The sequence below is a fragment of the Tupaia chinensis genome, unplaced genomic scaffold (genome assembly GCF_000334495.1).
Source record: "Tupaia chinensis unplaced genomic scaffold, TupChi_1.0 Scaffold000067_2, whole genome shotgun sequence".
Taxonomy (NCBI): Eukaryota; Metazoa; Chordata; class Mammalia; order Scandentia; family Tupaiidae; genus Tupaia; species Tupaia belangeri.
Window position 1 is genome coordinate 161,037 of NW_006159527.1, and position 15,913 is coordinate 176,949.

Sequence of the window (15,913 nt, forward strand, 5' to 3'; positions counted from 1 at the left end):
TCCTCCCGTCGGGCTCAGTTTTCCCAGCTGTAGAATGGATGGTCTGCAAGTCGATAAGGTAGGGGTGAGCATTCAGACCTCTTCTGCGAGAGCCACTGCCCAGGTGGGAACCTGAGACCCAGTGGATGAGGAACACCAGGAGCTCCGAGAGCCCATCTCAGGCCTCACAGGCTGGTCCCCAGGGCAGGGATGCCGGTCTCTCTCCCCCTATCCGGAACCAGGCCACAGTGTTGCCTGGAAATTCACCTGGGGCAGGAGCCGCTGTCAGGCGGGGGGGGAGCCGCTGTCAGGCTCATCGGGAATTCCGGCCAAAGGTAAAGTTGTGGCTGTTGTTCCATTGTTTTTGTGCCCTTGAAATCTCACACACAGAGCCTTGGCCAAGTGTCTACTGGGCAAAGAATTCCTAGAGGGCCTGCCTTGCCTTCAGCGGCCTCATCTTTCTTTCTTTCTTTTTTTTTTAAATAATGATTTATTATTTTATTTAACTTTATTTATTTATTTAAATTTGACCAGAGAGGGATAGAGTAAGGCAGAGAGAGAGAGAAGGAGGGAGAGAGAAGGCAGCTGCCAGGTCTGGGACTTAAACTACAGTCGGCCATGTGGGAATCTAGCGCCGCTAACCACTATACCGCCTGCCGACCCCTCAGCTGCCTCATTTGATGGCAACCCTGAGAAAGCTGCCAGTGGGTGTTCGATATTATTTTTATTATTCTTTGATGGCAGCTGTTCTCCCGAGCACTCAGGCTTCCTGATGAGAAGGGTGACCCCGCAACACGCCAAGATCATTATTATCAGCTGCTTGGTCTTGGGCAAGTGCTGTCCTCCCCCCTGAGGCTCAGGTTCCCTATGTGTAGAAGAGGATCATCCCAACGTGAGAGTTCTAGGCTTTCCTGGAAAGTCATCTGCCCGGTAACCAGGCGCAGACTCAATGGTGAAGATGATGGAAGTGGGGGTGTTCGTTCCACACCCCCAAAATTGTCCCACCAGGGGATGTTCGTAAGTCTCCTTGCTTTCATTCTCTCTGGAGGGTCATTGGATATTATTACTCCTTGGAGAAGTGAAAGGACAGAGGGAAGGATTAGGGAGCTAGGAGAATAGGGTCTTCTAGAATACTTCAGGGTTGAAATCCTGGGTTGCCACTGACAGCCTGTGTGTGGCCCAGGGCAAGTCACATTTCCTGAGCCTGAAGATGTTCTCATAAAATATGAGCATCAAAGTAATAAAGTTTCTGCCTGTCAAGGTTGTGCTGAGGATTTAATGACACCCCACATAGAGAAGACTTGTGTATCAGCTATCTATGGCTGTGTAACAAATTATCCCCAAACTTTAGCAGCTTAAAACAATAAACAATGATCTAGTGTAGTTTCTGTGGGAGAGGAATTCAGGAATGGCTTAACTGATTCTGGCTCATGGTGTCTCATGAGGTCGCAGTCAGAAGTTGACTAGGACTAAAATCACTCAATGGCTTGACCAAGGCTGGAGAGCCAACTTTCACAGTAGCTCACTGGCGTGGCTTTTGGCAGGAGGCCTCGGTTCCTCACCACACAGACCTCTCCTTAGGACTGCTTGAGCATCCTCATCACGTGGCTGCTGGCTTTTGTCGGAGTGAGTGCAGGCCTGGAAATCACCCTCTGTCATTTCTGCAATATCTTGTTTATACTTCAGCTTCTTGCTCTTTGGATGGGGAGGACACAAGGGCGTGACTACCAGGAGGGAGGATTATTGGGATCTATCTTGGAGGCAAGTTGATTCTTAGGATTGAATGTTGCCATTTTTGTTTTTATTATTATTATTAGCACTGTCCTCCCCATAACTTCCCCGTCAGATCCTACATAATCTTTTTACTCTTCCCCTTGATGACACGGGACATGATTCCAGCCTCCAGGCCTTTGGACCTGCTGTTTCCTCTGCTTGGAGACTTAGATTTCAAAAACCAAAAGTTTCTTTCTTTCCTCCATGGGGGTGAGTAGGAAAGAGCCCTGACCGAGACCTCACACTGCGGGCCACCCTAGTCTCAGCCAGCCTGGATGACCGGCTCAGAGAGGTCCCAGGACATGAACCCAAGGCCTTCCCCATGCAGGTCCAGTTTCATTACTGCTGTACCCCTGCCTGGTCCCCCTTTCCTCCAGATCGTATTCAACCTAGTTAGATGCTTCATCCTCACCCCAAACTCCATGACTGTTATATCACCCTGTTCTATTTTCTTCAGGGTTGTTCAAAAATCGCCAAAAGCATCTCAATCGAAAAAAAAAAAAAAGGTTTCCTTGTTCACTGTCAGTTTTTTTTGGTCAGGTCCTCGAAATTCAGTATCATGAAAACAGAGATGCTGAGTCTTGTTTTTTTTGCTATATCTCCAGTTCCTAGAGGAGAGTAGGTACTCAAAAAATACTTACTAATGAACAGCAGAATCTCGGTTGGAAAGAAGACTCCCTCTACTCCCAGTGATCTGACAATAGAATAGTGAGAGCAAAAACCAGGCAGCTAATCAATATTATCCATTTTTTAGTCATTTACTTATCTTTCAAATATTTTAAAAAGTTTCTTTTTTTCCCCAAGAGCGAGAAAGAGAGTGAGAGACGGACAGGATCCCCAGTGGTGCCTTGACGCCTCCACCCACCCCTAGCTTCATCCAGCCCTAGACTGTGGGCACGTGAGTGCCCGGCGTGTTCAGGGAGGTCTCTAGATGTGACTCTGGAACCTCCCAGCGTGGGTGAGCCTCCCAGAGCGTTGTACTGCACTGTGGTCTGGCCCCCTGTTTTTCAGATATACATATTTAAATTTTTTTAAATTGTTCATGATAGTGAACATGTATGTGCATGAGAGAGAGACACCACAAACCCTTTCTCCGGCCCTCTAACTCCTCAGGATCCTGGACACATGGGTGTGCTCTGGTGTGTTTTCAGGCTGACCTAGGGATTCGTACCTGTGGCTGGCCTGTGGCTTCCAGCACTGCGGCTCGGTCTGCTATCTACTGTGCCGCTAGTCTAGGCTTATTCTTCCATTACTTGTGGGGATGCGGGGATTATGATGGAGACTGAGATACCACTGTCCCTGAACTTAGGGAGCTGATAGAGATGGGGCAGACAGACCCATACACAAATGGATAACTATGTCATTTATTGTAATATGTGCTTTGTCCTGGAGAACAAGAGGGTCAGGGTGGCGGTGGTGAAAGCGTGGGGTGTCTTCCCTGGGAAGTCACTCTTGAGCTGAGACCTGGAGGAGAAGGGGTTAGCTGGTGACAGAGGGCTTGGGATTGGGGGGAGAGGGCTGGGCCTGTCTGGCCCAGGAAACAGCTTATGCAAATATCTGGAGAGGCTGAAAGGTTTTCTGAGGCCATCTTAATGAGGGCAGTGGGGAGCCCTCCCAAGGATTTCATGTTCTGCTTGCTTCTTAGAGATGTTATTGTTGTTTTTGCTCTAGAAAATGTAATACACACACAACTGAAAAGTAACCCAAACTGTGAAAACGAGGTTGGATACAGCCCGTCTTCTCAGAGCCAGCCAAGGTGACCACTGTCTTTTTTCCTTTCCATGAATTTCCCCCCTTTTCTTCTTTTTTAATTGCCAGAGGGTGTGTGTGGTCACTAGAGAGAGGAAGAGAGACAAAGAGAAGGAGAGAGGGAGAGGGAGGGAGCATCCCCTAATGGGGCGTGGCCACTCAGTAGACCCTTCTCCAATTTTCCATCCTGTCGGGATTTGGGGCATGTTTTTCAAGCCACTTGGCTTGCCCGTGTGGGATTTGCTTCCTTAACCACTAGTATCTGGGGTTGGCCCACAATTTTCTTTTCTTTATTTAAAAAATATTTATTTAATTTTATTAATGATTATTAGTATTTTTAAATTTTCTATAGGGCACATGCACTCACCAGAAAGACACACACACACACACACACACACACACACACGCACACACACACACACACACACACACACAGAGAGAGAGAGAGAGAAAAAAGGGGGAGAGAGAGAGAAAGTGAGAAAGCAAGCCACCAGGTCCGGGACTCCAACTGCAGGCAGCCATGTGGGAGTCCAGCACCCCAACCACCAGGTTACCTGCTGGCCCCTTTTCTTTTTTCTTTTTTGTATGGGAGAGAGAGGCCCTACTAAGCCTGGCCTGTTGGGGTTGGTCTGGAGTCTGAGCTCCGGCTTCCTGAGTAGCCCCAGCCTTGGATAGGTGCCTACCACTTTCACCTCTGTGTAGGGGCCCTTCCTGGGGATTGCCTATGCACACATAATGTTATATTTTATATATGAAATCACTGCCTTATTTTAAAAATCACAAATGGTGGGACCAGCAGTTGGCGTAATGGCTATGTTGCTGGACTCCCACGTAGTCGACCGTGGTTCGAGTCCTGGACCTGGTGGCTTAAACTTACGCCAGGCGCATGTGCATGCGTGCCTAAGATCCCAAGAAGAGAATGGAGGAGAAGGGATTATGGAGTGACCATCCCCCCTGAGGGGGTGATTTCTCTCTTTCTGTCTCTCTGTCTCTCTCTTTCTGGTGAGTACAGGCACCCTATAGCAAAAACCTCTCAAAAAAAAAAATCACAAATGGTAGCATGCTATACACACCATACAACACCATCCATCTTCTTTGAATAGGTATTCTGTAATACACATCATAATTTCATATTTATTATAGCAAACAATGATATATAATCACAAACATAATAAAATAAATACATTATATAACATATATAATTCAGTTACATGTGATATCTAATGCACACGCACACACACCCCTCTTATCAAAGTGTAATTTGAAAAAATTAAAAGCCTGGGGCCAGCTCCATTAAAAAAAATAAAAAGATTTACTTAGTCATGAACAAGGAGCCAGCTGTTTCAGAGAATTCGAGGGACAGAGGTTAAGACGATTATTCAGGAGAGAAGTGCTGAAGAAGGTTCGCCAGGTTGCAAACCTGGTTCGAGACCCACAGGTCGATAAAACAGGAACCTCTCATATTATCTTTCCTATCAGAGAGAAATCATTTGCAACCAAACTTCCAGAAATTACCATGTACTTTGTCAGAATCTGGGCCTTCATCGATAATGACTGGTAAAGCAGACAAAGGTACAGGCTCCTAGAAAAAGAAATAATCTTCGGGGGGTCTGTGGATTACTGGGGAGTGATGTGCTGTCATATTTTTGCCTCGTTGCCAGGCATAGGATCAGTTTTTCAAAAGAATGACTGGGGGCACCAGCAGATGGCATAATGGTTACATCGTTGGACTCCCACACAGTTGACCACAGTTGGAGTCCTGGACCCAGTGACTTAAACTCATGCAGGGCACATGTGCATGTGTGCCCAAGATCCCAAGAGGAGAATGGAGAAGGGATTGTGATTTGGCCATCCCCCCTGGGGGGTGATTTCTCACTTTCTGTCTCTCTGGCGAGTGCACGCACCCTATAGTAAAAATCTCTGTAAAAAATAAAAAGAATTATTTATCTAATTTTATTTATTATTATTGATATCATTATTACTTTAATTTACTATAGGGCATGTGTGCTCACCAGAAAGAGACAGAGAGTGAGAGAGAGAGAGAAAGAGAGAGTGAGAGAGAGAAGAGAGAAAAAGAGAGAGAGAGAGAGAGAGAAAGAGAGAGAGAAAGCAAGCGGCCAGATCTGGGACTCGAAGCATGGTTGACCACGTGGGAATCCAGTGCCTTAACCACCAAGCCACCTACTGGCTGATAATTTTTAAAAATGATATACTACTGACCTTTTAACATCAATTTATAGTGAGCAGCCTTTTACTTTTAAATAAGTGATTTTATAGAATTCCCTTGCATGGGCATGTGGTAATTTACTCAACACAACTTACTTAATTTATGTAATTTAGTCAACATATCCTTTTTGGCAGACACTTAGGCTGCTTTCACACTCTGGTGATGATAAATATGCTCCATTAAGAATCTCAGTGTATGGGACCAGCAGTTAGCTTAATGGCTATGTCGCTGGACTCCCATGTATTCGACCGCAGTTCAAGCCCTGGACCCGGTGGCTTAAACTCACACCAGGTGCGTGTGCGTGCGTGCCCAAGATCCTGAGAGGAAAATGGAGGAGAAGGGATTGCGGCTTGGCCATCCCCCCTGGGGGGTGATTTCTCACTTTCTGTCTCTGTCTTTGGTGTGTCCTTTAAAAAAAACCTCTCAAAAAAAAAAAAAAAAAGAATCTCAGTGTATGGACTGGCTCCATGGCATGATATAATGCACTACTCAAAAGAATCTCACTTGGTGATTGAGGTTCGAATCCCCAGCTTGGTCAGCCTGAGGCATGCAGGGCATGTGTGTAAGCACCCACACTCCAATAGGCTGGTGGACCAGAGGCAGGGATTGCAGTGTGGCCAGATCCTGTGGGCAGTGCTCACCTCTCTCTGATGTGTCTGGTGTGCTACTTAGAGCACCTTATAAATCAATGTTGATGCACGTAACCTTCTCAAGAACCTAAAGATATGAACGCTATTTTCATTCTTTTTTTTTTTTTTGGAGAGATTTTCACTGTAGGGCGCGTGCGCTCGCCAGACAGACAGAGAGAGACATAGAGACAGAAAGCGAGAAATCACCCCCGGGGGGATGGTCACGCCGCAATCCCTTCTCCTCCATTCTCCTCTTGGGATCTTGGGCACGCACGCACACGCGCCCGGCGTGAGTTTTAAGCCACCGGGTCTGGGACATGAACTGCGGTCGACTACGTGGGAATCCAGCGACATAGCCATTACGCTAACTGCTGGTTCCCGCTATTTTCATTCTTATTTTAAATAAAAAATTGCTACACAGTATGTGTGCTCACCACAGAGAGAGAAAAAAGAGATAAAGTAAGAAAGTACCCCCGGGCAGATGGCCACACTGCGATCGGAGTTGGCTAAGTGAGATCCAGCTGCCTTAACCACTGTGCTACAAAATGACCCCATTCCCATGTTTTCTTTTCTTTTCTTTTCTTCTCCCCCTTTTCTTTTCTTCGTTTTTTACATTTTTGCTACTGGGTGGATGCTCTCATCGGAGACAGAGACAGAGAAAGAGAAGGAAAGGAAAGGAAGAAAGCACCCAGGGGAGACTGCCACGTTGCCATCCCTTCCCCTTCTCCTCCATTCTGCTCTCAGGATTTTGGGCACGTGTGCACATGCACCCAGTGTGTTCTTTAAGTCACAGAGTCTGGGACTCAAGGCATGGGCTTGGCTATGTGGGATCTAGCTGCCTTAATCACCAGGCCACCAGCCAGCCCCGTTTCCATTTTTCATCGAGGCAACTGAGATAACATTGAAGACAAATAGCTGGGACAAGGAAAGGTGGCATTTGACCTATTAGATGTACCGGCAGTGTCTTCACATTCAGCCAGTTACCCACCTTGGTTACCATTCCACCCGACAGGTCAAAATGGTCGTGGAAGGTTATTGCTCATTGTCTTTTTAATTTTTTTTTAAAGGGATATTTTTGCTATAGGGTGTGTGCGTTCACTGGAGAGACAGAGAGACAGAAAGTGAGAAATCACTTCCCAGAGGGGACATCCATGCTGCAACCCTGTCCCCTCCATTCTCCTCTCGAGATTTTGGGTCTATGGGCATACACGCATACATGCCCAGCGTGAGTTTGAAGCTACCAGATCCGGGACTTGAACTGCAATTGCCCATGCGGGAGTCCAGCTACGTAATTGTTACGCCATCTGCTGGTCTTGCTCATTGTCCTTTTAATGGGATTCTCCCTTGGGGTGACTGACCATCCCAGTATGTCTGGGACTATTCTGGCTTCAGCACCAAGACTCCTACATCCCAAGAAACACTCCGTGTCTTGGTTGGCCCTCCTACTTCCCATGATGTTCACAGAGAGGATCTTGGAAAAGGGAGTGCGGCTGAGTCAGATCTTTAAAGGACAGACAGGAATAAAGGCTTCCATTCATGAGTTCTCGCACGCTGTCAGCTCTCTGCTTCAGAGGCTCAGTGAAGCTCCAACAGCCGTAGGCAGCTGGTCATTTCACAGATGAGGAAACTGAGGCAGAGAGGTGAGAAAAATGGCCCAGGTCACAGACCTAAGAAGAGACTTAGGCAGCGTTTAAACAAGTTTTTAAATGTTTATTCACATGTTTCTTCCATGAGAGAGAGAGAGAGAGAGTGAGAGACAGAGAGAGACAGAAACAGCCACCCCCAGCAGAGCCTTCTCACATGATCCCTTCCAGTCTCAGCTAGTCTAGACCATGAGCATGTGTTTGTGCGTCTGAGGTATTCAGGGAAGTCCTGGGATGTGAACCCAAGACTTGCCCCCTGTGGGCCCATTTACTTCACCTCTGCACCACTGCCTGGCCTCACAAGGCAGGATTTGGACCACAGCCTGCATGTCTCCACGTGATCAGTACCTGGTGAGAGTTTGAGCATCTCCCCTCTTCTCTTGCAGGCCCCCTGACCTGGGCCCCAGTGTCCCCGAAGATCATGATGGCGTATATGAACCCGGGGCCCCACTATTCCGTCAACGCCTTGGCCTTGAGCGGCCCCAGTGTGGACCTGATGCACCAGGCTGTGCCCTACCCAAGTGAGTGCAACCACTTCTCACCCCCTTCCTGGCCAGGCTGGCACCTCTGGAAGAAGGCACTTTGCAGGGTGACTTCGGGGCCTACACCAGCCCTCTGTGCTCATCTGCAAATGCAAAACATACGACACGTCACTTAATGGAAGTAGAAGCCCAGATCCACATGCCTAGAAATTTAGGACAGTGGTTCCCTCTGCGGTGGTGGGGGGGGGGCACAATCCAGAAGGGGAACCAGGAGGAATTTCCATCGTCAGCAAAGCTGCATTGCTGAGAGGAGCGAGCATTTGGTTTGTAGCATTATGCACCAGCTGTTTCTCTCACTTTTAAGAACAGTTTTGCATTAAGTTAAACTATATGGGAGTCAGCAGGTGGCATGCTGATTAAGGTACTGGACTCCTACATGCATGGCTGAGGTTGGAGTCCCAGACTTGATGGCTTGCTTTCTCACTTTCTCTCTCTCTCGTCTCTTTCTGGTCAAATGAAAATACAAAACAAACATACAGAATGATGAGTTTATTTATAAAATAAAAATAATCTTTTTTTTTTCTATAGGGTGCGTGCACTCGCCGGAAAAACAGAGACAGAAAGCAAGAAATCACCCCCCAGGGGGAATAGCCACACCGCAATCCTTTCTCCATTCTCCTCTCAGGATCTTGGGCATGCATGCACATGTGCCTGGCATGCATTTTAAGTCACTGGGTCTGGGACTTGAACCATGGTTGACTACATGGGAGTCCAGCGACATAACCATTATGCCATCTGCTGGTCTCATACAAGTAATTCTTAAAAATAAACACTATATGAATTTGCCATTGACAGCAAAGTCATGCTTCCATTGAATACTATGGGACTTCAACAATTAATTAAAGTACAAGTTGATTTGGTGCAAAAATAATTTGAAAGTCATGCAGTTATTTATTTTTTTGGTAATTTTTGGTATAGGGCATATTGCTTGACAGAGAGAGAGAAAGTAAGAAATCACCCTGGGTGAGGATGGCCACACCACAATCCCTTCTCCTTCATTCTCCTCTTGGGATCTTGGGCACACCCGTACACACGCTAGAGTGTTTTTCAAGCCTCCGGGTCCAGGACTTTAACCATGTTGTCGAACATATGGGATCCAGCTGCTTTAACCATCGCCACCTGCTGGCCCCTTGCATAGTTTTTTCACAGTAGCCATCATAGTCCGTGAACTTTTTGAAGATCCCGCATGTGACTGACTTAGGCAGTGCGTAAGAAACAGCAGAGGGAGACACAGCTCACACACCCGCATGGACTGCAGCCCATTCTCCTCAAGGCCAGGCATGAGCAAGTGACTGGAAAGTGGAACCCATTTCCTGGAGCGACAGAGTGAGATCCAGAATAGGCACCACACTGAGTTTCGGCAGATGGACAACAGAAAGGCCCCCTTCATGTGTCACCCAACCTCGGGTTCTCACGTGGGCAGACCTGCATCACAGGTGGGGCGTTTTCCCTTGTCTCCACCCAGGCGCCCCACGAAAGCAGCGGCGGGAGCGGACCACCTTCACCCGGAGCCAGCTGGAGGAGCTGGAGGCTCTGTTTGCCAAGACCCAGTACCCGGATGTGTATGCCCGCGAGGAGGTGGCTCTGAAGATCAATCTGCCCGAGTCCAGGGTTCAGGTGGGACGTTCTGGTCCTGGGGCCCTTCCTAACCCTCCCTGTGACCTACCTCGAGCCCTCCTCAGACCCAGAATGAAGGGAATGGGGAGAGGGGACTGAGTAACCGCTAACGTAACAAAGCGGCCTAACAGCCTCACCTCGCTATCTCCACCACTCCCTCCACTCCCGCCACACTGGCCTCTGCTCCTTCCTCCAACATGCCTGTCAATCGTACCCCTGCATGGGACATTTGCACAACCCTGCACGGGACATCAGCACACTCCTTCACGAGACATTAGCGCACTCCTGCACGGGACATTAGCACACCCCTGCACACTACTGCATGGGACATCTGCACACCCCACACAGGGCACCTGCACAAGAATCTGTATACCCCTGCACAGGACATTTGCACACTCGTGCATGGGACGTGAGTGTATTCCTGCACGGGATGTTTGCACACTTGTGCATAGGACATTTTATCACACTCTTGCAGAGGACATTTGCACACTATTGCATGGGACATCTGCACATCCCACACGGGGCGCCTGCACAGGACATTTGCATTCTGTTTCTTTGACCTGGGATGCTTGTTCTCCAGACTCGACTAGCCCCATCGCCTTGTTCAAGTGCTTGCTCATCAGTCAGGCTACCTCCCAGTCACTGGGATCCCCACTGACCATCGCTCTAACACTCCGATCTCTCCCCTCCACCCCGGCTCTCCTGCTCAGTTATTTCACTGAGAGCATTTAGTGCCCCCGAAAATATTATACGATTGACTTACTTCTGTTTATCTATAATCTGCCCCTCTGAACTAGAACTCCACTACCGTGTTCCTGAAGTAGTAGAAGTTAGTGAATGAGCGTTAACGGCTTAGTGGAGGGATGGATAAACGAATGCATGTGTTTGTATATGTATACAATCGGATGGGTGGATGGATGAACATATATAGAATAACCATATGCATGTAGGCGTGCGTGTGTGATGGGAAAGACGGGTGAGCATATGTATGTGTGATTGGATGTATAAATGTGTGCTTGCTTGGTTAGATGTATGTATGAGTAGGTGGGTAAATGTATCCATGTATAAATAAATACTGTTCATGTGTATAATGTATGTAGCTACAGTGCAATTGTATGTATATATGCATGCATGATCGGATGACTGGATAAATGTATGTGTGTGTATGTATGATTGTATGGATGAGTGTGTATATATATGACATATGTATATTCAGTGTATGCAGGCATGAAGATGTGTACCTACATGCATGTGAACGGATGGGTAGATGGGTGTGTCATTGTGTGTATGTCTGATCAGATGGGTGATGAATGTATGTAGGAATGACACGCATATGCATGTACACACATGTATGATTGGATAGATAGATGGATGGACGGATGCATGGATGCCCCACAGAGGGCGCCATCACTCCTGGGCCCCCACCCCGCTGCTGGGCCTCTTCCCACTTACCCACCCCATCTCTCATCCTCTTTCTCCCAGGTTTGGTTCAAGAACCGCAGGGCTAAGTGTAGACAGCAGCGGCAGCAGCAGAAGCAGCAGCAGCAGCCCCCGGGGGGGCAAGCCAAGGCCCGACCTGCCAAGAGAAAGGCAGGCTCGTCCCCAAGACCCTCCTCGGATGTCTGTCCAGACCCTCTGGGCATCTCGGATTCCTACAGCCCCCCTCTGCCCGGCCCCTCAGGCTCCCCCACCACGGCGGTGGCCACTGTGTCCATCTGGAGTCCAGCCTCAGAGTCTCCTTTGCCTGAGGCCCAGCGGGCTGGGCTGGTGGCCTCGGGGCCTTCTCTGACCTCAGCCCCATATGCCATGACCTACGCCCCAGCCTCTGCTTTCTGCTCTTCTCCCTCAGCCTATGGGTCTCCGAGCTCCTACTTCAGTGGTCTGGACCCCTACCTTTCCCCCATGGTGCCCCAGCTGGGGGGCCCAGCTCTTAGCCCCCTTTCTGGCCCATCTGTGGGCCCCTCTCTGGCCCAGTCCCCCACTTCCCTGTCAGGCCAGAGCTATGGCGCTTACAGCCCTGTGGACAGCTTGGAATTCAAAGACCCCACGGGCACTTGGAAATTCACCTACAACCCCATGGATCCTCTGGACTACAAGGATCAGAGTGCCTGGAAGTTTCAGATTTTGTAGAAGATACTCTCTCTGCCTGGCCTCAGGACCCTCTCTTCATGAAATCTGCCTCCCTGAAGCTTAGATTTGGGGGCAGCATCCCTGAGAAAGTGACCGGAGCTAGCAGTCCCTCCAGAGGTCATGGCCTCTAGGGCAGCTTAGTGCAGCTGCAGCCGCCCTTCCCTCCTGGGGAGAGGCTCCTCCCTCCCTGGGCCAGCTCAGCAGGTCTGGGTCCTGCTCTCAGCCCTGGTGCTAGATCACATGACTGGGCGATTGGGCATGCTAGACCGCTAGCCCCAGACTCTGGAAACCGGTGTTGAGAACCTGCCCTGAGAAGACGTCAGACAAAACTTGCAGCTAATTTGGGGCAACCTTTAGGAAGAGTCACTGCCCTCGTGCGGTCAGGGAGGCTCGATCAGAGAGGCTCGATCGCTGAACTTTCCATGGTACACTTCTTTAGCACGTGGGTAGGGAGCCTTCTAGAAAGCTCCAAAACAGACTTTAGGAGGGCCTCGTCAGGAAACCTTAGGCCGAGGAGACAGTTACATCAAAAAAGTCATTTGGAAACTTAACACATTTTACAAATGCCAGGCTTACTTGGTAGGTGTTGGGAGCTCTTTGATATATATACACACATACATTTTTCTCCCCCCAAGGGTGAATTTCCTAAGGACATTGATGGAATCTGGGTGGCTGCATGGAGTGCACCAACTCTAGTTGTAGGTATTTCAAAGAGAAGAGGTCAGGGGAGACAAATGGGTTTGGGAACAGCCCACATTGCTAAGACACATTCTCTCTTTTAGGTTTTTTAATTTTCAGTTTTGGTCATGGGGTTGAAATTAGAGGTTGGTCTGAGTATGTTTTCCTGTTTTTGGCACTATTTTTTCTTGAAGCACAGTTTTAACCTCGTGACACAGGCAAGCATTGTGAGAATTTGAAGTTGGATTTGGGATTTTTTTTTTATTAATTAATTAAAAATTTTTTGGAGAGGATTTTGCTACAGGGCGTAAAAAGACACAGAGAGACAGAAAGTGAGAAATCACTCCTCAGGGCGATGGCCATGCCGCAGTCCCTTCTCCTCCATTCTCCTCTCGGGATCTTGGGCATGCATGCTTATGTGCCCGGTGTGAGTTTAAGCCACCGGGTCTGGGACTCAAGCTGCGGTTGACTACATGGGGGTCCAGTGACATAGCCATTATGCCAACTGCTGATCCCGGATTTGGGTATTTTGACGCTTTTAGAAGTTTGTTGCTTTGGTCCCTATCTCCTCAGTCTGAGTTCTCCTTTCAATTTGGAGTGAAGGAGGCAGGATCCAAGAGTGTTTCACTAGTGGATTTCACAAGCAAACTGTGATAGATGGTAAGGCAGTAAAGCAGTGGTATGTTGGTAGATGTATAACAACTGGCTCTCCTGATCTGTACGTTTGCCACTTTCTGTGGTGTAAATGCTCCCACTATGTCAGGAGAAAGACATGGGGTGGAGAGGCTGTGAGGGATCAAATAAGTTTTCCCAGCTCCAGGCCAGGGACAGGTCCACAAAACTTAGGCCCCTTAGGGGCACACTCTAATCACAAGAGCTTCTAAAGTTGCTTTACTCACTTACAACTTGTACATTTCTTGTAGGCCCAAGTCATGCTGGGCTCTGGGACATTAAACCCATGAGCGGCTTAGAGTCCAGTAGGAGACATGCAGTGTACACAGAGGAAGACAACACATTGAGGTAGAGAACAGGAGCTCCAGGCAGGATTTGCAAGGAAGGGATAAGGACGAGAGGACATTGTGCCCTGGATCTGTGCAAAAAGAATCCAGGAGAAGAGATGGAGCCAGAATCCAGGGTCGGGTTTTTTTATTATGCAGGGACTCCTAGGCTCTGTACTGGAGAATGAAACCCCAGGCATGGCCAAGAGTCTCCTCTGGCCTGCTGTTTTTTGTTCCTGCTGGAGGCCATGTTTTTAGACAAACGACTCAAAGGAAGCTTGGTGTAGTGGTTGGGGAGGGCTCGAGGGATAGACATCATATTCTTGGGGAAGGTGGGAAGAAATAGAGGCTGATGGGCCCCAGTCACAAGTCCGTGGAATAAGACTGGGGTCTTAAGAGTTCTCTTGAAGTCAGATGGAGTGAGCAGTTGACTTTGACCGGGAGTCTCCAAGTTCCTCTTCCTGGTCCAGACTCCTTGAACTCTGATTCTTCAGTTGTCTCTGGAGGATGTTAAATGCTACTCCTACTCCTGCTGGGAAGGATGACAAGCAAGCGTGGACAGAGGAGGAGGCTAGGAGCCTCCATATTTTGCGTCAACTTCTCTGTCCTCCCTTATCCTGCTCACTGGAATTCCATTCCCACCTTCCTTGGCTACCCACAGAGTGAGACCAATTAAAATGTTGAATCCCATTTAAAGTCTGGGTGATTTTTTAATTTCCATGTTTTCCCTGGAGGAGTAGATGGGGGGAGGTTAGAGACAAGAACTGCACTGTTCCTTTGGCCTTTGAGGGCCATGTTCTCCCTGTCCCATTGCTGTCTTTTCCTCAGTATCTCCCAGGAAGGAATGTGGGCTCTGGGCCAGATGACTACGTCCACCCCTGTGTGACCTTGCCGGGATCCCCAGTCCTGCTCTCTACCAAGGGAATGATGACACTGCTTCTGGTTTCATGGCCAGATGTGAACATAAGCTGAATAACTTCTATGTAGTTGTTAGAGCCAGCCAGCCCTTGCAAGCTCTCCCTCCTACCTTCAACCTCCTGTAGTTTCATCTTTCACTCCCCCTTTCATTGTCTGTCTTTTTTTTTTTTTAGAGAGATTTTTGCTATAGAGTGCATATACTCATCAGAGAGACAGAGACAGAGAGACAGAAAGCAAACAATTACCCTCAGAGGAATGGTCATGTTGCAATCCCTTCTCCTCTACTCTCCTCTTGGGATCTTGGCCGCACACGCACACGTGCCTGGCATGAGTTTTAAGTCACTGGGTCCAGGCCTGGAAACATGGTTGACTACATGGGAGTCCAGTGACATAACCATTCCTCCATCTGCTGGTCCCTCTCTTTCACTTTCTGGATCCTGGATCCCTTTTAGTTTTTCCATGATGCCTTCTTTCTCATGTCTTCTTTTCTCTTCTTTTTTTTTTTTTTCACTTGACTCTTTCAGACTCCCAGGTTCTTTTTTCTTTTGTTCTTCTTTTTCTCTTTTTCTTTCTTACTTTCCTTTTTCTTTTCTTTTTTTTTTTTTTGGTTCCTGGACCAGTTTATTCTTTTTTTTTTATTTTTTTATCATCATATCTTCTTCATATTACATTGGATTACATATAACTTTACTGTGTATTACATTGTTTCTTCAAAAGGGTCTTTTTCTTTCTTATCTTTTTTCTTTTGTTCTTCTTTTTCTCTTTTTCTTTCTTACTTTCCTTTTTCTTTTCTTTTTTTTTTTTTTGGTTCCTGGACCAGTTTATTCTTTTTTTTTTATTTTTTTATCATCATATCTTCTTCATATTACATTGGATTACATATAACTTTACTGTGTATTACATTGTTTCTTCAAAAGGGTCTTTTTCTTTCTTACTTTTTCTTTCTTCTTTCCTTTTCCTTCCTTCCTTCCTTCCTTCCTTCCTTCCTTCCTTCTTTCCTCCCTCCCTCCCTCCTTCCCTCCTTCCTTTC

The 15,913-nt window shown here is 47.7% G+C and overlaps 1 protein-coding gene across 1 annotated transcript; it reads left to right on the forward strand.

Moving 5' to 3' along the window:
- Nucleotides 1-8,421: 8,421 nt before the first annotated feature.
- On the forward strand, nucleotides 8,422-12,289 carry CRX (cone-rod homeobox). Its single transcript, XM_006142181.1, has 3 exons — nucleotides 8,422-8,521; nucleotides 10,008-10,159; nucleotides 11,642-12,289. Exons 1-3 carry the CDS (start codon nucleotides 8,422-8,424, stop codon nucleotides 12,287-12,289), a joined length of 900 nt encoding a protein of 299 aa, XP_006142243.1.
- The last annotated feature ends 3,624 nt before the right edge of the window (nucleotides 12,290-15,913 follow it).

Coding starts and splice junctions, on each gene's coding strand:
- CRX (XM_006142181.1), top strand. CDS start 8,422: ATGATGGCGTATATGAACCCGGGGCCCCACTATTCCGTCAACGCCTTG. Junction 8,522..10,007: donor CCAGGCTGTGCCCTACCCAA/GTGAGTGCAACC, acceptor GTCTCCACCCAG/GCGCCCCACGAAAGCAGCGG. Junction 10,160..11,641: donor TGCCCGAGTCCAGGGTTCAG/GTGGGACGTTCT, acceptor TCTTTCTCCCAG/GTTTGGTTCAAGAACCGCAG.